The sequence below is a fragment of the Hyperoodon ampullatus genome (assembly GCF_949752795.1).
Source record: "Hyperoodon ampullatus genome assembly, chromosome: 15".
Classification (NCBI taxonomy): Eukaryota; Metazoa; Chordata; class Mammalia; order Artiodactyla; family Ziphiidae; genus Hyperoodon; species Hyperoodon ampullatus.
Window position 1 is genome coordinate 37919637 of NC_136928.1, and position 22626 is coordinate 37942262.

Consider the following 22626-nt stretch of genomic DNA (forward strand, 5'->3'; position numbering starts at 1 on the left):
TCTTTTGGTCTTGAGGAATTAAATTACAATGGATATTGACTATATTGTCCTTTCTAATAGTGAAAATAGGACATTGAAAGAAATGATTCACAAGTTGGCCTAAACACCTCTTTTGTTAAAAGCAGTCCTGTAAATAGCTATAAGACTGATTTGAAGTTTTAATTATTTGAATGATACAGCCTGTTTAATAGTGATATTGCAGAGTAGGACTGTTTAAATATTACCATACCATGTTTTTCTTTCCTTTTACTTCAGTTCCTTTCTATCTCATTTTAGGTTACAAACTAAAAGCTAGAACTCATAATTGGGTCTTCCCCAAACCTATTTATTGGCTCATGAGTAGATTTGGGGGGAATGTAAAATATTTATTGAGATATTTATATGTTGTTAAATTGATAAGCATTCTAGAACACTGATACTTTAGGATTTAATACTTGTTCTTCACCAGTAAAGAGAAGTACAGCTTTTACATCGATTTCCCAAAAGTAAGCCTCCATTATCAGGAAGAGAGTAGATACAAACATTTTTGGTCTGAGATTATTGTAATACACAGTTTGTAGTTTCTAAGCAATAAATAATCCTCTCTATTCCACCTTTCCATCTTCTGATGTATAAATCCTGGAATCTGGCAATTGTATCTCAGAAAAATCTCATTTGTATGCTTTTGTCTTTGAAGCTTCAAAAACTGTCTTATATGCCATTAAAAAAAAAGTAGTTTCTTGATTCTACTAGAATATAGGTCCATGAACTGAGGAATTTTTGTCTGCTTTGGTCTCTGCTTTCTATCTAATGTGTAGAATAGTGCCTGGGACATAGTAGGCACTCAATAATACATACTTTTTAATAATCACATAAATTCTTGCTTTCATAAAAATGAAGCTTTTCATGTCAGTGAATTAATTTTTATGTTATTCAGAAAGCAGAGTCTGTCGCTGGAAAGAAATGATACAGTTCAGCTAAAAGAAGCCTACAAATGGATAACTCACCCCCTGTTTTCAGAGGAACTGGGTGTTCCCATTGATGGAAAGGTATTGGGTCATCAGCATTGTTAATTTTATTCTGTGGTTTTACTAGTTTTACTTCATTATATGGCAGAGTTTTGGTTATCCAAAAGAATCTTCTCTTTCAATAATCCAATGAAGGATTTTTAAACTTTTAAAATGTTAATTTCTAACAGTCTTAAATTGAGGTTAAAGTTTTTCTTTCTTTCTTTTTTTTTTTTTTTAAAGATTTCTTTGTGATCCAAGACACTTATAACAGGTGCAGTGTATCCTAATTGACCTTAAAAGGTTAGAAGTGAATCTTTGCCTTTAGTATATTTATAGTTTAATTAGATAGACAGATTTACTGATACAAAGCTAAACATAAATAACTATGAACAAGTATGGAGTCAACTCTAGACTATTTAATTTTGGTTATCTGCGGCTAATTTTGTTTTCAAATATGCAGACAGACCCTATTCGACTACAGTGAGCATGGGCTCAACCTATCCCACCTTGTTCGTATCTCAGGTCCCTCTGTTTAATTTTAAGCAGACTGCCTTTGAAACCAGAACACTTACCATCTCCCCTATTCCAAGGCAGACCTTGCCTCAGCCTTTGAAATGGATTGAATTTTAGGGAAGAGTTCAATAGGTTTCCAGACATGGAAACAGGACATATTCCCAGCTCCTCTTAAATTAGACTTTAATAGTATGGCCCCATTGCTTCATCATTTTGCATGAAGGAAATTCCCTGAATATCAGACACACCCCTATTCAAGTAAAGTCACAAAACCATCTTTCAAAGCTAAGTAATTAAAAATTTTTCCTTGTTCTGAGTTATATAGCTCTGTTTCCCTCTGTTAGTAAGAGTAAGCTCTGTCCTTCAAACTGAATACTAAGAGAATAGAGAATAAAACCACTTCACAGATAGTATGAAGAGGAAATGAGGTGATGAAAGTACTTTGGAAATTAGAGAAGTCATTGATGCAAAATATTTTAACCTCAAATTTCAGTTTGAAGCACAGATAATTTTACACGTTGAATCAGTGAGAACAGAAAATAGAAAACAAAAGATGCGGTAATGTTCTAATGGATTCAGGGTGAATGAAGTTTTCTTGAGTAAAAGGAATGTGTTGTAATTTTAATTTTATTTTGTAGATTAGACTAGAGCAAAAATTTAGCTATTCACTATTGTGATTATAGAGTCGCTAATAAGCCTGCTGACGATCCAATGCAATCAGTAAATATAGAACTCAATAAAAAAGGAAAAATTGTTATATGGTATGATATTTATATATTTTTCTCAGTGTGGAATTTTGTATAATCTCCATGGAGGTAAATGTATATAGAGTATGAACTTGTGCTTTTTTGTGTACAAGGATGTTCATTGTGGCATTTTTTAAAAACAGAAAAACGTAACTAAAACTTAAACGTCCAACAGTCCCTAGAGTGGAAAAGATGTTCATGATGCAATATTAATTGAATTAAGCAATTTTCCAAGTCTGTTTAATATACAAAGAAGTATATACATTTATGTTTATATTCATAAAAATGGCTAGAAGGAAACATGCCAAACTGTTACTGGTTCTACCTCAGTGGAATGGGATTGAAAACCCATCCTGTTTGATTATTTTATAATTTATTATGATCACTTTTTTAATAAAACAAAAAATTAAGATCTTGCTTTTAAAAGTCAAATCCATTAAGAAGTTTGAGCACTTAAAACAAGCCTCATACAGAGTTTTTAAGCATGTGCATAAAGTGCTATTTGCTTTGCTAATAATTCTAATCATAGTACTGAGAGGAGTAATTCTTCATTTCTTTCAGTTATCCCTTTCCAATTCCCTGAATTCTCATTCATCTTCATACCTAATTGTACATTTATATATTTTTCTCAGTGTGGAATTTTGTATAACCTTATAAAAATATATACATGTAGAAAAAATATACTTGTACAAAAATGTATACATGTACAAAAAATCATACAAATTTATTTTAAATTTTGTTTTAAAGTTGTTTTTTGTAGGATCACTGATGATTGAGTTTTAGAAGTTAAAAAAAAAAAAAAAGACGATTTCCTTTACAGCTGCCCTGTGAACAAGCTGATTTGAAAACAGTAGTATTTCCAGTTTTCCTTGTCACTCTTTTTCTGAGCCAATCTTTGAGAGTAAATTTCTGTTTCCATTCATAAGTTGTTAGATGTTAGTTTCCTTTTGCTCATCTTTAAACTGTCTTTATAATTTTTAGAGCTTGTTTGAAGTGAGTGTGGTCTTTGCTCACCCAGAAACAGTTGAGGATTGCCACTTCCTGTAAGTTACAATGTAAACAACAATGCCAATTGTGCAACATTGTTAATATTTTTTTGATTTTCATGAAAATAGTATTGCTCTTCTTTCTAATGAGCCTGTTAGAACTTGTCATGTCTTAGTAGGTTGTGAGCTGTCTGACATAAGGGTCTAGGCAAACCAATGCAGCTCATATAGGGATTCATTTTGTCTGCTTCTGATATCCTGAATTTAGCAGCCATGTTGTATAAAATATATTTGAATTTTATCCTCCCCAAAATAAACTCATTAATCTTTTATATTACCTTGAATTTTACTTAGACGTGCGATATGCCCAGATTGTTTCAAGCCAGCCAAAAACAAACAGGTAAGGAAGGATTCCTGCTTCCTACTCTTTAGTGAGTTTTGTCTGAGCTGAATATTCAAATTAACAACAAAAAGGATATGCATTAGAAATGTTGGCAATCTATTATACTAAGAATCAGTCTTTAAATATTTCCATTTGCTACACTTATTTCCATTTTTTCAATTCTCAACACCTTTGCCTTTGGCTGGGAAGTCGTAACACACAAATGTTCTCATGCTTGTGTCAGTGTCTGGATTGTTTCCCCAAGATTATGTCATCTGGGAAAATACCTGTTCAGTATCATCACCATTCCAAACTTTTGTCTAATATTTATTTTCTAGAAATCGGTATTTTGAAAATATAATCCAAAGTAAATTATTTTATTTAGAACAGTCCTGAATTAATAGAGCCTATTTCAGGCTACATTTGCCAAAAGGTATTTTATTTAAACTCTCCTTTACTGTCTGATGTGAGCTGGTCTTCATGTTAATGAGAAAAATTAGTTAGCATGTACTTTTAGTTTCTATTATGCCAGGATAGAATAGCATGGCACGATATTGGCAAGCTTTCACACCCCAGTTACTTAGCTGGTTTTGTGTAGACTCAGGCATTCCTAGTTTTACCGACATCAATTTTGCTGTTGTGGTTGTTATTTATTGCCAAAGATACATCTTTTGGTCTTTCCTCTTGCCTGGGGTGGGAAGGGAGGGTTGGGGAGTTTGTAACATTTGCCAACTGCCCTGTGTGGAAATAATCAGAAATGCAGGAAGCCTAAAACACTGCTTGCCTCCTTTTCTCACATCATGGTATACCTAGAACATTGCCATGTTTGGCCAGCACCCTGAGGTTAACAGATGAAGTTGCTCTAAGTTGTAAGTAATAGGCCTGGGGGTTCTCATTGTTCCAGGCCCTGCCCCTCAGCCCTTGTGAACTAGAGGGATCTGGGCACAACTGTAGCCCAGTGGTGTGCTTTGCCATACCAATTGGGAAGCTCTGCCCAAATGAGCTGTAAGCCATATTTATATTAAAGATCTAGTTTTATTTTTTGTTATCTTTGAGGAAGTATATAAGTACCAGCATCAAATAATAGAGTAAGGAAGTTTTTGTCAAATGATCATGGACACCACGCCATTTGGCCAGTAGGTGTTGTATAGTCTTAAATGTAGTTCTCCTGCCTTATGGCTGGGAATAATTTGAATGACCTTTTGAGATTCTTTCAGGCCTAAGATTTCATATCTTAACAAACAGGTACTTAATTTTTAATTCTAACCCTACGACACCTTAGGGTTCCCCAGAATATGGTTTAGAAAATCATTTCTTTGATGATAAACTGTTTAGATACCTACATTATTCTTCTTTTCAGTCAAGTATAATTTCTCATAACAGAAGAAATAATTGTGATTTGTCACAGTGACCACAAATATATGCACTAATTAGTTCTAGTATATCTACCACGAGGTTTGGCTTTTCTTATTTTAAAAAACCCAGAGTGGGACATTTGTAGATGCCCCTTTATTCAGTATAGTGGATTCATTTACTTTCTCAGAGGTTGGTGAGTGATATTGAATTGCTAGATGCCAAGTCAGGCTGGTTGGCTCTGTTTTACCCCTTACCCTGGCAGCCAACTCCTAAACTATATACCGTGGCCCCTGAAGGGATGTAGGGAAGAAAAGATAGATGGGTCAGCCTAAACTTCTTTTGAGGTCTAGGAAAAAATATTCAAAGCACATTTCCTGCAATGTCATCATTTTTGTATTTGAGGAATACCACATTTTGAGGGGAATGGGAGAGTGCAGTGAAGAAGACATTCTGCTAGATCCACCTGGTATTAGAGACATAGACTAGATTGAAGAGAAGGGTTATAGGGTCTACCAATCACAGAACTGACAGTATGAACACTTGTGCTTCATTTATTTTCTTGAAGTTATTAAATATTTCTCCCTTTTAAGTATGGTTTAAAATGATATAATTTCTCCAACCGTGTTCTTTGTTTCAACTCTGATGAGTTGAATGATGAGTCACTTATATAGGTGATAAATGTCTTTTCTTTTCATTTTACCCTATATAGTCAGTATTCACTAGAATGGCAGTTATGAAAGCTTTGAATAAGATTAAAGAAGAGGATTTCCGCAAGTAAGTAGAATTATAGAAACAAGAAATAATCGTGGAATTTTAGAATAAAGGGAATGTTAGAAATAATCTGGATTATCTCAAAAACAAGACTGGATATATTTTAGGGAACAGGATTGTGTCTTAATCTTTATTATATCCCCAATCCCTGGCTCAGTAGCTGGCATGTAGTGGTGTTCGTAAATGTCAAATTAATATTTGAATTTATGAATCATGTCCAACTTCTTTATCTTTTAGAGGAGGATATTGAGGTCCAAAGAGGGAGTTGACTTGCCTAAGATTTCAACTGGGCAGTAGAGAGTGGACGTAGAGCCAGGTTTCCTGATTCTCCAGCCTACGACTGGCCCCATTACATCCCTTATCCTGGATTTCCTGTTATTGTACGTCTTCAGAAGAGGGAGAAAAGGGCCCCTGAGTTTCCTTTCTTGTTAAAATATACTGAACTACAGTAAATCTTAGATTTAATTCTCAGTGTGTTCATTTTATTTAATAAAATATTATCACAGTTACCCTTCCAGAAGAAGTTATGAGGAATGTTTCATATATTTTACTGACTAAACATGAGTCTCAGAATGGAAATATTTTTATTAAAAAAAATTTTTTTTTTTTGGCCATGCTGCATGGCTTGTGGGATCTTAGTTCCCCGAACAGGGATTGAACCTGTGCCCCTTGCAGTTGAAGCACAGAGTCCTAGCCACTGGAGTGCCAGGGAATTCCCTATTAAACTTTAGGAAGTAAAGACAGTTACTCTCTACAAGCAATAGTTCCTGAGTTTCTAAGTGCTTTCTTTGTTAAGACATCTTGGGAAACGGAATGAAAACTTTTAAGACAAGCATTTTGGATTAAGTGCACATCTAGTCATTTACAGGTAGATTCCATTCCATGGCTCTGGAATTTCTCAGATGGTGGACAGAGAATAAAGCCATACATTGCTCTTTCTGGTCTGTCCTCAGCTGGATTGAAGTTTCTTAGCTAAAGGATAGAGTCTGCCATATTCCACTTTTTCTGGCTCTGTGGTCTGATTCCCAAGGTCATAGTTGAAATGAAGAGGAAAAAGAGAGAAAAATGTTGGAGTACCCTCCCCGCAGGTGGGACATGCTCATGGGGCCAGTCTCTGACTGCACACCAGCTTTACCCAAATGACTGAGGACCTTGTCAGCCAGCAGCAAGTGTTCATGGATAGCAAAGTGAACCTGGAGAGGTTTCCACTGCATATAGATGGATTTTTTTTCCCCCAAATCTCCAGGTTGATTTTGGAAACTGTCATTTGGGAACATGAGGCCTCCTGAGCATGAATGTTATTAGCGAGCCCTTATTTACTTAGTGCCACTCTCATGTATTAAAAGTGGTACTCCAGAGGCCTAAGAGACCCTTATGGTTCCAAAACTTAAAATTAGGGAGAGGCTTAGTCCTTGAGAGACTCAGGCTCTGTGTAACTCAGACAGTGCTGATTCATCTTAGTTATGTGGTTCAATATCATGTCTGGAAAATAGTAGCTGTAAAATTTATTTTGTTTTGCAGGCAGTTTCCTTGTCCTCCAAACTCACCAAAGGCTGTATGCAGTGTTGTTGAAATTGAATGTGCTCATGGTGCTGTTTTTGTGGCTGGTAAAATATTTAGTCCAGGATATACTTACACTGTCAATTTTCTCTCCTTTCTGAAAAACTCAACTAACTCCTCCTCTGTTTCCTTCTTACTGTTGTTAATAATTTCTGATTAGTTAACTCTTTTGAGAACTAGAGCTGATAACCAAGTTTATTGTAGGTTCTGTAGGCATTCTTAAGGGTCACTCAGGAGATTTGTTATTTAAAATGCCATGTTGAAGGGAAATGATACTTCCCAGGTTTTAATAGTTTTCATCAGAGATGGCCAGGTAAAAATATGGGTACATGTACAGACCTGAAACTGGTCAGGAGAAGGGAGAGGATGTTTTATAACATGAAATCAATCCTGAAAAAAAGTTTTTGTTTTGAAAGCTACAGCTGTTTCATAGTAATAGCTGAAATGAAATTGTTCTTTAGTCTTGACTATAATACCCTGCCCTGGGGTAATAGAAGCTACCTGCCTTGGCGTAGCTTTTTTCATAAACAGTGAGTCATATTCTGTTAGGGGTTTTTTTGTTGTTTTTTTTTTTGCCTACAAAAACTTCAAAATTTCCTGTATTTGAATTCTTTGGAATACATGATCACCAATGACTATTACACTGAGAGTATTATTAACCAGGCATAAAAACAGTAGTTGCTCTTTTTTTAAGTGATTCATAGTGTGTTCCATAATATTGTAACTTGTTCAGTCAGCCAAAAAAATTAATAAGTATATTGAGCATTCCTTTAGAACTCATTTGATGATTCATACCGTGTCTTTAGCCATCTCTTCTATTGCTACCTTAAATTTTTTCATTTAATTATGTGTATGTGTTGACTCTCCAAATTAGATTGTAAGTTAGTTGAAGGCTAAGCCTTGTTTTATATCATAGCACCTAGGATACTGGCACTCAATAAATAGCTGTTGCTTTCCTTTTTATCCTATTGTGTTAAGCACACCATTCCATCCAGGTAACCTTTATATTTCTTTGGCAGGGAGATATAATAAATACTCCAGGAATCTACCACAAACTCCTTGGATAATTGATGGAGAAAGGAAGCTGGACTCTTCAGTGGAAGAATTAATTTCAGACCATCTTTTGACAGTGTTCAAAGCAGAGAGTAAGTGTTATAATATTCATATTTTAGTTACATTGTCATTCATAAATAGACTTCTTGGAGGTGGCAGGAAAGATTTCTATATTTTGTAAACCACCACCAAGTCTGGGCCCCTTGACTGGCAGCTTCCTGTGAACAGGGACCGCCGTGTCCTGAGCTCCTCTGCCCTGGGCTGAATTTGAGCCAAGGTGCCCTAGGATTTCTCTCCTCTCTCAAGATTACGCTTTTTCCTGGGCAAATTCAAAACAATTGAAACTACTTTAAATGAATGCACTTAAGCTCTGACCTTGGGACACCTTGAGCCTCTGCCTCTTTTTGGGAATATGAGGTAATTAAAATACAGCTTCCACATCCAGTGCTTGTTCAAGAATAATCACTGGCAAATGCCCAGCTTCCATCTTAATGGCTAAAGTGTCCTAGAATAAAGTTCAGGCCTAGAGAAAATAGATCACTAGCTACCATTTTACAAAGACTCAATAGTAGTTGTGTTGTTTTAATTTCCTAAGTATTAATGAGCCCAGGTTTGTGGGGTGAGTCAGATCCTGTCAGGCATATGCTTTCTTTGCTCAATAGGGCTATCAGGTCAAAGGAGTAAAAAACCTTGTGATTTCACCTAGGATTAGACTAGAGGAAAGGGACTAAGATTTCAATCACAAGAAACCATGTTGTACATCAGGAGAAACTGTAGACAATGAATAAGTATATCATACTCTTTGGAGTGGGTCTCCTAGCATAATTAGAACACCTTTTTTTAAAAAAAATTATTTATTTATTTATTTGGTTATGGCGGGTCTTAGTTGTGGCATATGGGCTCCTCAGTCGTGTCAGGCAGTCTCCTTAGTTGTGGCACGTGAACTCTTAGTTGCGGCACGCATGTGGGATCTAATTCCCTGACCAGGTATTGAACCCGAGGCCCTGCATTGGGAGCATGGAGTCTTAACCACTGCTCCACCAGGGAAGTCCAAGAACACCCTTTTTGAAGGACCAGATAGACCGAGACATCCATCTTTTTCTCTGACAAACCTTAAGACAAGCCTGCTTTAGGAATGGCGAGCAGGTGACCAAAATGAGACGTGGCTATCCCTTCCAGCTCTCTGCTTGTTAAGAGGAAAGAGAAACACTTCAAAAACCATATCCCTCTTATAATTTGTTGCCTATCAGGTAGGTGGGCCTTTTTAAAAAGGGCCTTTAAGAATTGTTTACTGAATGGAGAAGAAACTAACCTAGCAACCTAATATTTTTCAAAATCTTAGCTGTAGAGGGCTATTGCCACGAGCTTTTACCTACTTAATTTAATACTTACACACTGGTTATCTCATAAGACTTATCCAAGTTACAAAGAAGTGAAAATAAAGCATTAGCATGAAAAGTATCCTTCAAACTCTTTTTGGGGGGCTACCTTATTCCCTTTCTGTAAGAAGATTCAAGATTTAGTTCTGATTATTTGGGTCCCAAGGAAGCCTCCATTACCAAGAGGGCTGTTGGGGGGCTCTGAAATAGCTATATGTTTCCCCCTTGCAAGCTTTCATGAAGGTGATTTGTTGTCATTTTCCATTTGAGGAGGGAATAAAAATTTCCCCAAACTGAAAATAAAGCAAACTGTGTGTTTAGCATCTGTAATTGTGTGCTGAGGAAATTTATTAAGAGCCGCTTGAGAAAAAGCAGACCTCTGGGTCTCTGTGCTAACTGGCTCCTTGTCATGAAATAAAACCTTGTTGTTAGAAATGCCTGATTAATAGCATCGATTTGTTAAACTTGTGCTTCTCAGATACATTACTCGTTACTTCTGTGATTCACATCTGACAGCTCTGGGAAAATGGTTCTGACTGTTGTACCTCTGTGCTTTACAGCTCTATGAAAATAAACCAGTATTGCATGAAGCAGCCTAGCTACTTCTATAAAGCAGAAGTAACTAGTACTCCTTCCCCTCCGCGGGAGATACAAACTTGTTTGTCAGCCACTTCAGACTGATACATCATATTCTCTACTTGCCATTCTCTAGTTAATAAGTAAAACTTTGACACACTCTCAAAATCAATATGTCTAAGAAATGTTTTCCTAATACATTTATTACTTCACTTATGGAATAAATATTTGTCATGTCAGTTCCCTGCTGAAAACTGGTCAGTGACTAGCTACAGGGTAAAGTCCAAACTATATAACTTGATATTCTGAGACCATCATCATCTGGCCTCCGCCCATCCTTCAGTCCCATTGTCTATCTGCCCCCAGGTATGAGAGCTACTACAGACTATCGGAACCCCTTACAGTTCCTGATCATTCTTGCCCTTGGTTTTGTCCTTGTTGTCTGTTTGTTTGTATGTTTGAAATATCTGTTCCATTGAGCAGAAGTCTGTAGAACTCACAGGATTAGGGGGATAAGGCAAGGCGTAATGTGAGTTTAGAAAAATCAACTAAATTTTAAGCATATATTTCCTCATACTTAAGGCAGTGACTCCTTTTCCTTTTTTTGTCATTTATTATTCATAATTGCAAATTATTTTTTAAAGTTTGCCCCCTGAAGTATTTCTCAATGTAGGATCCAAATTTGCAACATTTTCCTAAAAGATATAATAAATACCCCTTCTCCCTTAATCTGGATTTAATGTTTCTTTGGACTTCTCAAGAGCCTAGTTTTCTGTACTTTTTTCTTGTTGATGGGCTGGAATTTGTGGGAAGTTTTATGGGCTAATTTATGAATTTGAGATTTCTGGTCTGATTGAGTGGTCACTAGTAGATCTACCTCTTTGTGTCCTGTTCATTCCCTCCACCCCTATCAGTCACAGATTATGGCTTAGTCACTGTAGGGCCCTGGTTCCCCAGTATTATGCCTGGATTAGAGATGGAGGTGGGCAGGTATAAGACAAACTACAGCCCCCCACCCCCACCCCAGGGAGTATCTTTCAGCTTCCCAGATGCCATTTTGAACTCTCCATGTAGCTATCCATCCCTAGTTAGCGCTACTCTTGAGTCTGTTGACTCTGACTAGAAGCTGCTGATGTTGCTGTAGGTTTTCTTTTTTTTTTTTTTTTGCGGTACGCGGGCCTCTCACTGCTGTGGCCTCTCCTGTTGCAGAGCACAGGCTCCGGACGCGCAGGCTCAGTGGCCATGGCTTATGGGCCCAGCCGCTCCGCGGCATGTGGGATCTTCCCGGACCGGGGCACGAACCCACGTTCCCTGCATCGGCAGGCGGACTCTCAACCACCGCGCCACCAGGGAAGCCCTGCTATAAGTTTATTAGCTGCTTGACAATGGAGTATAGACAGGGAATGGAGGGTTCTTTGGGACTTAATGGTCCGCAGAATCCTACTACCTGCCTGGTGTAGATTCTCCACCTGGAGAAGAGCCTGACATTGTGCCCCTCATGGCTGCCCGCTTGGCTAGTCCCCAGGTGTTAACACTGCACAAGTTACCCAGACCTCTGAGCAGCTTGAATTCTAGGCCAACCTTAGATACCTAGGCCTTACCTAACCAGTCCTGGGTTGGTCCTCTCTGGGAGACCCACAGTTTTGGGCCATGTGGGGCAGAGAAGAGCCCACTTCACCTTGGCAGTGGGTGACAGACAACAGCTTGGAGCCCATGTTTCCAACAAGTGTTGGCCTTGACTTGCTAAAGGGATGTCTTAAAGGTGAAGGAAGGGTGAAATGTTACTTTCTTCACAGCTAAACATCCTAGAAAGGAGAGCTAATCTTCAGTGTAGTTTTTATAGCACTTTTCAAGCCTTTTAGCCTTCCTTTTTCTAAAATCTACATGGGACCTTTGCATATTGAACCTTTCCTGGGAGAAAAATGTCTGTCAAAATGGTACAGACCCTCCTTCCCTTCTCCCTTTCCTGTCTGTCCTTCCCAGCAATCTTGTCCTTCCTCATCTTGTGCTCTCCGAAGTGGCTGAACTATGGATTGACCAGGGTTTCCAAAACATCCTAGTCTTTCCCAATCCCTGGTACAAGAGGACTGATTGGTCTTGTTTGTCCCAGTTGGCACGAGTCTGAGCTCTTCCAGCTGTCTTTGTGGTGGTGCAGTGTAGACAGTGATTAAGAGACTCTGGAGCCAGACTGCCAGGCTGGTTCAAATCCTGACCCTACCAATTACCAGTGATGTGATCTTAGGCACGTTACTTATGCTGTCTCTGTCTCACCTTCCTTATAAATAAAATGGGGATAATGATAGTATCTACCTCATAGTGTTAACATATATGAAGTACTTAGAATAATGCCTGCTCATGGTAATCTTTGCTGTGGTGAAATCATCAGTTATTTCTGTATCTAAGAAAGTTGTCATGGAACCACTTCCCCTGCCCACCCACACTGTATTGACCACTTTCCCATTCCAATATTTGCAGCTTTTAGTCTGATGATCCATCTATCTTAAAATGTATACTAGTTATATTGTGGTTCTAGCTTAGGTTTGCTTACATAATGAATTTCCTTTTAGAATCAAACCTTTTTTTTCCCCTCCTCTTCTTTTCATAGAATTTAATTCTCAAATAATGTTTTTATTTTGTTTTCTTTTGTTTTAAGGAAAAGAGGAAAGATAGATTTTTCACCATAAGTTTGTAGCCAGGGTGGTAGTGGGGCCTTCCTCCAAACAGTGCTCTGCCTTTGGCTTTCCTATGGGATGGTGGACTGGGATGATAAGTAAGGTCTGGCTTTGACATCAGAAACATCTAGCGCTGCCATTTAATCATGTTACCTTGGGAAAAGTACTTAACGTTTCAGAAGCTTGTTGTTCTTTTATTTAATACCTACCTCATAAGGTTGTAATAAGGATTGAATGAAATAATGTATGCAGAATTTTAGCTCAGTACCTGGTATGTAATAAGTGCTCAATAAATGGTATTTATTATTATCATTGCTATTTTTAGTAGAGATTGGGATTAGAGGTGTGATGATGACTATTCCTTGGGATTCTCCTGTAGATTGTTTAAGACAAATTGGGTTTCTACCAAAGGATGGGAATGAAAGTCTTAGCACTGTTATGTCTCTGATTTTTTTTTTCTTTTCTTTATCTGCTTTCCAAAGGCTTTAATTTTTCATCCTCTGGGAGAGAAGATGTAGATGTGAGAACACTAGGAAATGGTAAGATTGTGACAATATCACTTGACTGGAACTAACTTTCATATTATCACCCTTTTCAGACAGCAGCTTTTTTGTAGTCACTTAGTCAGAATCAAAGTTGGCAGAGCCCAGAGCTTCTCCATGTGAGGAAGCCTTGTGGATTATGGAGCTACCCTTGTAAATTATATGACTATGTTTTAACAGGGATCATTTCTTCAGAGGCCATCTTTATTGAATACCTGTAGGTTATAAGGGACTTCTATGTGCATTAACAAAGAGGTGCCTGATTTTTTCCAAAAATTGATAATTAATTGTTCCTTTTAATAACATTTCAGTACCAGTACAATTTTCAAAATGCACCTCATTTAAATTGCAAAATGTCTTCATTTAAAAAGTGCTTCTGCTCTCTTAGCCTTCATTTCTCTCATTTTACATTGTTGCATTACAAGAAGGATGATGAGAGTAATCCTGAGGTATTTGAGATTTATAGTCCCTTCTCATGGAATCTCAGCTTTTCATTTCACTAGGCTAGGAGCATGTATTTCAATTTGGTATACCTGGGCATTGCTGCATGTGACAACATTATGTTAGTGTAACCAAGTCAATTAGTGGCTGTTTGGATTTGATTTTGTAATTAACACAGGCTTGTTCGTGGACTTTTGGGAAAGCAGTCATTTTTACATATTGCCTGTCCTGGGGTTTAGCAGCCCCCAAAAAGCCCCATGATTCTTTTCACACATTCTTCTCTCCCCCAGATGTAGTCATGTCACTAAACTTTCAGTCCTCTAGAGCTCAACTCGTTTTTTCACACCTCCTAACCCTCTTGCATTAGCCCAAATGTTTTAACTCCATCAACACGTTTCTGTTTCATGACGGGGTGTGTGCTGCCAGGAAGGCCCTTTGCAATTGAGCTGGTGAATCCTCATAGAGTACATTTCACTTCACAAGAAATTAAGGAACTTCAGCAGGTAAACCACTTCATGACATGGAAATTGTCATGTTTCTGCAACTCTGTAACTGAACTAGAGTTGCTAATTGTTTTTCTTTCTCTACTACTACAGAAAATTAATAACTCATCTAACAAAATCCAAGTCCGTGACTTGCAGCTTGTCACAAGGTAAGGGTAGGCTCACTGGATATGTTTTCAAGAGGGGGGTTTTGGTTGTAGATCATTTATCTGATAAGGGATTTGTATCCAGAATATATAAAGAACTCCTACAACTCAATAATAAGAAAATAACTCAATTAAAAATGGAGAGATGATTACGTGAACATTTCTCCAAAAAAGGATACACAAAATAACCAGTGAATACATGAAAAAATGCTCAACATCATTAGTCATTAGAGAAATGCAAATCAAAACCACAGTGAGATCCCACTTCACAAAAAGACAGAAAATAACAAGTGTTGGCAAGGATATGGAGAAACTGGATCCCTCATACATTGCTGTGGGATTATAACTGGTGCCACTTTGCAAAACAGTTTGGCAGTTTCTCAAAAAGTTAAATATAGAGTAACCATATAGCCCAGCGGTTCCACTTCTAGATATATACCCACGAGAAATGGAAATGTGCATCCACACAGAGACTTCTGCATGAATGTTTATAGTAGCATTACTCATAATAGCAAAAATGTAGAAACAACCCAAATGTCTATGGATGAACAAAATGTGAATGTGGTATATCCATACAGTGTAATATCATTTAGTAATGAAAAGGGATGAAGTACAGATACATGCTACAACATGGATGAACCTTGAAAACATTATAAAGTGAAAGAAGCCAGACATCAAATACCACTTATTGTATATTTTACAATATTCACATTTTAATATATGAAATGTTCAGAGTAGGAAAATCTATAGAGACAGAAAGTCAACAAGTGGTTGCCAAGGGCTGGGGGAAATGAGGAATGAGAAGTGATTGCAAATAGGTGTGGAGTTTCTCTTCTGGGGTGATGAAAGTATTCTAAAGTTAGATTGTGGTAATAGCTGCACAACTCTGTAAACGTACTAAAAATCACTGAATCGTTCAGTTACACAGGGGAATTGTATGTAAATTATATCTCAATAAATCTATTTTTAAAGAAAGGGAAGTTTGGGGCAAGTCTTGTCTGTATTTTATATATTCAGACAAACTTTCTTTTATTGTTTTTGTTTAGGGAGGCAATAGGTCATATGAAAGAAGGTGAAGAAGAAAAGACCAAGACCTATAGTGCCTTAATATGGACAAATAAAGCAATACAGAGGAAGGACATTGAATTCCTAGATGACATAAAGGTAGTTCAGTGCTCTAATTCTTTTATTTTTCTACTGCCTATAAAAGAGTCCTTTGTCTTCTCGTTTATTACCAACAAGTCATAGCGCATAGGCTTTGGGGACTGTGAGACCTGGTTCTAAATCCTGCCTTTGCCATTTACTAGTTAAATGACTGGGCAATTCATCTAACCTGTGTGAGAAGCAGTGTTGCTAGTGATTAAGAGTCTGACTCCAAGGACAGATTGTCTGGGTGCAAATCCTGGTTCTGCATTTCTTAGTTGTGTGACTTTGGACAAGTTGCTTAGCCTCTTTATGCTTCAGTTTCTTCATCTGTGAAATTAGTTAGAAGAATTAAACGGGTTTAGTCATATAAAGCTCTTAGAATAGAATCTGGCACATAGAAAACACTCAGCAATGCTATTATTATATTTGGCCATTTGCAAAAAGGAAATAGAAAATAGAACTTATCTAATGGAACTGATGCTCAGATTAAGTGCATAAATAAAACATGTTGTTAAATAAATACATCAGGGTGATACATGTAGAGCACAAATGTTCTGGCACATGCTAGATTTTCCTTCACATGAGCATGCTGCTGTAGAGGGTCTACATGTTCGTTTGCATGTTTCTTCCCACCTGCCCCCACTGCTTCCTGTAAAGATAACTTACTTTCACATGCAAGGAATGAGCATAAATGGGCACAAAGATGTAAATCGTTATCACAACATTGTTTAAATGGGCAATATTTTGTAATAATCTAGAGGGGACTGGTTTAATCTTATGGCTTATCTGTATGATGGACTATTACTAGCCAGCTGTTAGAAAGTATATGGTAGATGAATATTCATTGACAAAGGAAAATGTTCCTGATGAATGCTAAGGGGAAAAAAAACAAGCTATAAGGATATATAGAGGATGATACATTGTGATTTAAACACACACACACACACAAGTGTGTGCTTATGTATACACATATATATGACTATAAAGAAAACAAATTGTATGGCAAAAAAAATACCATAAATAGGATTTATACAAATACCCAATAGAGAAAAATGGACAAAATATTTGAAAAGACAGCTGAAAAAAGAGCAACTCCAAATGGCCAAGAATCATTTGAAAAGATGTTCCACCTCCAGACTGAAGTAACAATAAGACATCACTTTATTCTTCTGAGACTAAGAATGCCTGTTGGTTGGAGGGAGGAGAAGCCTAGTTATATACATTTTCAGTAGAAATGTAAGTGTTTCAGCCTTTTTGGAAAACAATGTGGCAGTGACTGTAAAAATAAAAAATAGACTGGTCTTCTACCCAGTACTTCCACTACTGGCAGGACAAGAAATAAAACTCCAGTGCATAAGGATAGGTGCACAAGGATGTTTGTTGACTTTGTTCAGAGTGACAAAATCAACAACAAAACTGGAAACAAAAGTGAATTTCCTTCAATAAGGAAATGGTAGAACACATTGGAATATTATACAGCTGTTTAAAAAAACTAAAACAGCATGTGATCCCATTTAATTTATGTTATTGTGTGTATATATGCCTAAAACTGTTGGAAAAAGAGATAAAGGTAGGTCTACATCTAGGACTTGTAGGAACACCCATGATATTACCAGAAAAAAGCAAGGTGCAGAATAATGTTTATAGTATGAGTGTTTTGGTGAAATCATACATGTCATTTCACCTGCTTAGAGAAGTTCACCTATAAAATGAGGGGTGGACTAGATGATCCCCAGTGGGCCCTCCACTTCTCAGATTCTGTGATTCCAAATCTAAGGCCTTCTGGCCTTTGGCCCTATTATCTAGGGAGTCTTTAGGATGATAGTTATGCTATAGACAGATATCCTTAAGATTGCAAAACAAATTTGTAAACCTCTATTCTATCACGTGTGTACATGTATACAGCTCATTTAGAATGCTGTGGGGAAAATAAAAACTCATTTTAAAAATAGATTCACAGTTTGGGAGTAGCCATAGAGCTGATTCAGAAATGATGCTGAAAGATGATTGTTACAGGTACACACTAGGTAGTGAAAGGGTCTGATTTAATGGCCCACCGCCCAATTGGACTGATGAGACTACGTGACGTCTAATAATTTTTTTAAAGTGTTAGGGTTAAAACATTTTTCAGATATTCCTATTGGCATCAAAAATAAAAAAACTGAGTTACTGCCCCATTCTGAGAAAAGGTCACTTCAAATTTACCACTTGTCTCCTTTTTTTTAAGGGCAACCTACTTCTAAGGAAAAAAGTCACCTGCGTGTGTTTCTGAAAATTCAGTATGGGGACAGCAGAGTGCAGTGTTAGAGTAAATGAAGCAGTTTCCTTTCATTTGCTAGACACAAGCAACCAAAAATGACACGCAAGTGTGTTGATCTGAGTGTTATGTTGGAAGCAGTGGTGCATCTACTAGCTCAGTTGTACCTCCATTGACTGTTCCTGGGTCAGAGTCCAGGGAGTGACTCGAGGTAAAGGAAACAGAGGGGAAGGGCACACCTTAGCGAGTCACTCCTTTGAAGGCCAGCTGGTTCTGTGCTCTTGTGGAGGCCATATCTTTATCGATTCTATAATAATTCAGCCTTGTCCTTTTTTTGGTCTTTTTGGCCAGAGTAATGTTAAACGTTGTGGAAACAACTTATCTCATCAGAACAAAGTGCTTCTAAAAATCAAAGAATTATAGAATCGTAAGGAGGAGTCACTGACTCACTGCCCTGATAAAAGCAGTCATACCATTTCAAGTGTAGTCTTTGTCAGAACCTGCTCTTCTTTCTTGGTACAGAACTTGGTAGGGGGAGACCAGACAGAAATCTTTCTTTTCTCAGCATGGCTTTAGGCACTCACTAATCATGTAAATCAGGCAGGAGTTGTTCCTACAAGAAATTTCAGAGGATTCAAAGTTCTTATGAACCTGCGTTGCTGGTTATGCCCAATATCTTTTTTTTTTTTTTTTTTTTTTTTTTTGGCGATACGTGGGCCTCTCACTGTCGGGGCCTCTCCCGTTGCGGAGCACAGGCTCCGGACGCGCAGGCTCAGCGGCCATGGCTCATGGGCCCAGCCACTCTGCGGTATGTGGGATCTTCCTGGACCGGGGCACGAACCCGTGTCCCCTGCATTGGCAGGCGGACTCCCAACCACTGCGCCACCAGGGAAGCCCAACCTCTATTTCTTAATTTATATCTTGTGACATAAAAGGACATCTCTAATTGTGAGAAAAACAAGACTTTGTCCCTAAAAACCTGAGTTGTAAAGAAACATGCAGTATTATTCTCAAGTAACCTGAACTGGGCTAACAAATATTGAGAGGTCCTTGTTTATTGTACACACTTATTTGTAATTATTATTTGGAAATACCACCCTAGACAGAGATGCAGCTGTTAATTTTCCAGATAAATCCTTTTGTATAACCAAAAAAAAAAAAATCCTGTGAGTAGGTATATGGCTCTCCCTAAAACATGGACACTGTCCAGGCACACAGGTGATGCTGATGTCCCACCTTCTACACCATTTCTCACCTCAGTCTGAAATCCCCACTATTAGGTCACTCTGTTGGGTTAGGGAAAAAAAAGGTAAGAACATTATCTTTTAGAAGAGCTCTGTTTAAAGGGCAGGATAAGACTCCAGGGTCCAATCAATTTGTTAATATTAGAGCAGATGAGACCTTGGGTATCATTTACTTCAAAGCCTTTTTTTTTTTTAAATGGCATACTGGGGCCCAGAAAATGAGTAATTGTGGACCAGGTTATAGGAAGTCCCACAGAGTCTGAACCTTAGAGGATACAATTTATGATAGTATTAGTTTCTATCCTGACAGTGATAGATGGGGGTGCCTGTAGTGAGCCATGGATGATCAAAGGAGGTGCTAAAGTGGGCTTCACTGGGCGGCAAAGCTGACACGTGGTTATCATATCCTCCTCTAGGACTTAAAGATTGACCAGAAAACACCTTTACGGGTCCTTCACCGGAGGCCCCTGGCTGTGAGAACTCGCATCATTCACTCCATGGAGACACACTATGTGGATGAGCACCATTTCCGTCTCTATCTGAAGACTCAGGCAGGAACGTATCCTTTCACCGTCTGTGTAGCACTAATCTAACCAGAATCCTATTAGGAAAGTTCATGCTGCCCTAGAAAAGAGGTTCAACCATATCTCGGAACAGTTCGGGAAAGGTTTGGGCTGGAGAAGAATCCTTTTTTTGTTTTGTTTTTTTTTTGGTCTGGAGTGTTTTTACCCATTAAATTTGTGTTTTTCAAGATGACATATTAAACCATGAGGCAGCAGCCAATTCAATGTGAACCTTAAAATTTTTAGTGTCTCACATGATGCTGAGGTGCTGAGGGCATAGTAAGTGCTCAGGGAACACTTTTTTTTTTTTTTTGCGGTACGCAGGCCTCTCACTGCTGTGGCCTCTCCCGTTGCGGAGCACAGGCTCCGGATGCGCAGGCTCAGCGGCCATGGCTCACGGGCCCAGCCACTCCGCGGCACGTGGGATCCTCCCGGACCGGGGCACGAACCCGCGTCCCCTGCATCGGCAGGCGGACCCTCAACCACTGCGCCACCAGGGAAGCCCCAGGGAACACTTTTGATTGATTCATTCATCGATTCATGTCTTTACACATTTTGCAAGTCACATATTCATAACCACATTTGAGTCCTTTCAGCATTTCGAGCATTTGCCCCAAATGATTAAACAGGGATGGTAGATGGGAATGGCCCTACTTTACATGTAGACCTTCACATTATTTGGCCACTGGCCCAGAACAAGAGAATAATAGTCCCAGTTTGATCACTTGTTCATAACCTACCCTGCTTTGTGTGGTTTTGTATCATATCTTAGTTGCTGGTTAAAATATATCAGGGCGCTGCCATAATCTTAGCTTTAGTTTAGTTTTCAAAGGTGCTCCTAGTTTTTGTTTGTTTCTTGGCTTTATATTATTTTGTGATCCAATAGCATGAAGCATGAAACCTTCTAATTAGTATAAAACTAATGACATACTTATTGGATACAACAGAGGGAAAAATGTCATTTTAATCACCAAATAGTGTTCTCACTATATTGCTATAATTAGTCTGCCTCTCCTTTCCCATCAAGCTTCTCTCCCCTCTTCTTTCCCTACTCCACCCCAGGAGTGACTAAGCTGAAACAGGTACAGGTTATTTACTCCTAAAATCTTCTAAATTTTTGCAGTTTGGATCTATTTAGACCAGTGGGCATGGAGCACATTTGCCTATTGTAGATGGAATGTGGATGGAATTTCAAAGAAATCACAGATTTTAAAAACATATTTTTACCTAATTTCAGCTTTGGTTTTGGTGTGCTAGGAAGAAATGCAGTGGTCTTATGGAGAAGCTAATGTCTTTTCAATCTCATTAACATATTTTTAGAACCAGCCATGTACATGTACTTAAGGCATTAGCCAAGAAAGGCTATTTGGTAAAACTTTATTTTTTTATAAATTTATTTTATTTATTTATTTTTGGCTGCGTTGGGTCTTCGTTGCTGCACGCGGGCTTTCTCTAGTCACGGCTAGTGGGGGCTACTCTTCGTTGTGGTGTGCGGGCTTCTCATTGTGGTGGCTTCTCTTGTTGCAGAGCACGGGCTCTAGGCGCGTGGGCTCAGTAGTTGTGGCTCACAGGCTCTAGAGCACAAACTCAGTAGTTGTGGTGCATGGGCTTAATTGCTCTGCGGCATGTGGGATCTTCCCGGACCATGGCTCGAACCCATGTGCCCTGCGTTGGCAGGCAGATTCTTAACCACTGCGCCACCAGGGAAGTCCCTATTTGGTAAAACTTTAGATACCATGTGGTTATACACAGAAGAATATGAATTTTTCTCATATATTGCTCAGTATACTGAAGTAGTTCATTTGACTTATACCTCATAAAAAACATTCTGGACCTTTTATTCTGGGGCTTTCTGGTCATCTCCCCTCATCATTGCTACTTAGAAGTAGCACTCTCTAAAGAAGTGAGAGAAAAAGGACAATTGTTGAGTAATTATGAGTTTAGCAAAGAAGACAGTTAATAGATAATTATATGCCTTATGCTTGAGTCAAAACGTTTGGTGAAAGTATAGTAAATAAACTATCAGAAAGTGAGGAGGACATAATGTCAGCATATTATGGTGTTAACTTTTTATTTATCATCTGAGAATAAACTTTTTTATATTCAAATTGTATTAAGTTTTATACTAAGTGCTGCTTTATAGACACAACATAATGCTAAATGAGTGTTTACTGAATGCTGGCAAAAACACATCTTTCAGATAAAATACTGTTAAGATTATAGTAGAGTTCTGTGTAAGGAGTGTTAAGGTAATCTGAATAATTCTAGGATCAGTCATTGACTTTGAAATTTTGAAGATCTATGAAGAAAACACACACAAAAAAGAATTAGGTCTATTGCTAACCATGCAAGAGTTGCAAACAACTAAAATTTAGGTCCTTTGATGATCCTTCTGAAGGGCCTTCATCAAGTCTAAATTAATAAGTTCATTTTCTCTCCCATACTGTTGCTGTTGTCACTGGGTCATGTTATAAGGAGAGCCATCATTGAGGTCACTCTATGAGTGACCCTGTGAAAACCTACCATTTGGCAACCGCCTACTGTCATTATCGAAAAATGATGAGACCAAAAAGATGACCAAATAGAATCTGTGGCAAAAAAGAAAATAGCTGAGGTTTTTTTTTTTAAAGCGATGAATTATAGTTAATTTTTAAAATCCATATTCAAACCTTGGCACTTGGAGATGAGTCAAAAGAAAAGTCATGACTCTTGGGAAGTTTGACATAGGCCCTAGGTCCCAGTGTTGGCTGCCAGGCTGGTAGGAAGGAACCAGTTTGCCATCCTTAGTTTATTTATTGCCA

At 38.1% G+C, this 22626-nt stretch overlaps 1 protein-coding gene across 2 annotated transcripts in view; it reads left to right on the forward strand.

The window, feature by feature from the left end:
- The window catches only part of PUS10 (pseudouridine synthase 10), a 66778-nt gene that overhangs the window by 41517 nt on the left and 2635 nt on the right, over positions 1-22626 (forward strand). For both annotated transcript variants that reach the window (XM_079721210.1, XM_079721211.1), the window contains 11 exons: positions 917-1028; positions 3230-3291; positions 3589-3634; positions 5682-5746; positions 7265-7350; positions 8323-8448; positions 13466-13522; positions 14393-14469; positions 14563-14618; positions 15662-15779; positions 19679-19821. In XM_079721210.1, the coding sequence (XP_079577336.1) occupies positions 917-1028; positions 3230-3291; positions 3589-3634; positions 5682-5746; positions 7265-7350; positions 8323-8448; positions 13466-13522; positions 14393-14469; positions 14563-14618; positions 15662-15779; positions 19679-19821 (948 nt within the window). The remainder of the gene's footprint in view (positions 1-916; positions 1029-3229; positions 3292-3588; positions 3635-5681; positions 5747-7264; positions 7351-8322; positions 8449-13465; positions 13523-14392; positions 14470-14562; positions 14619-15661; positions 15780-19678; positions 19822-22626) is intronic.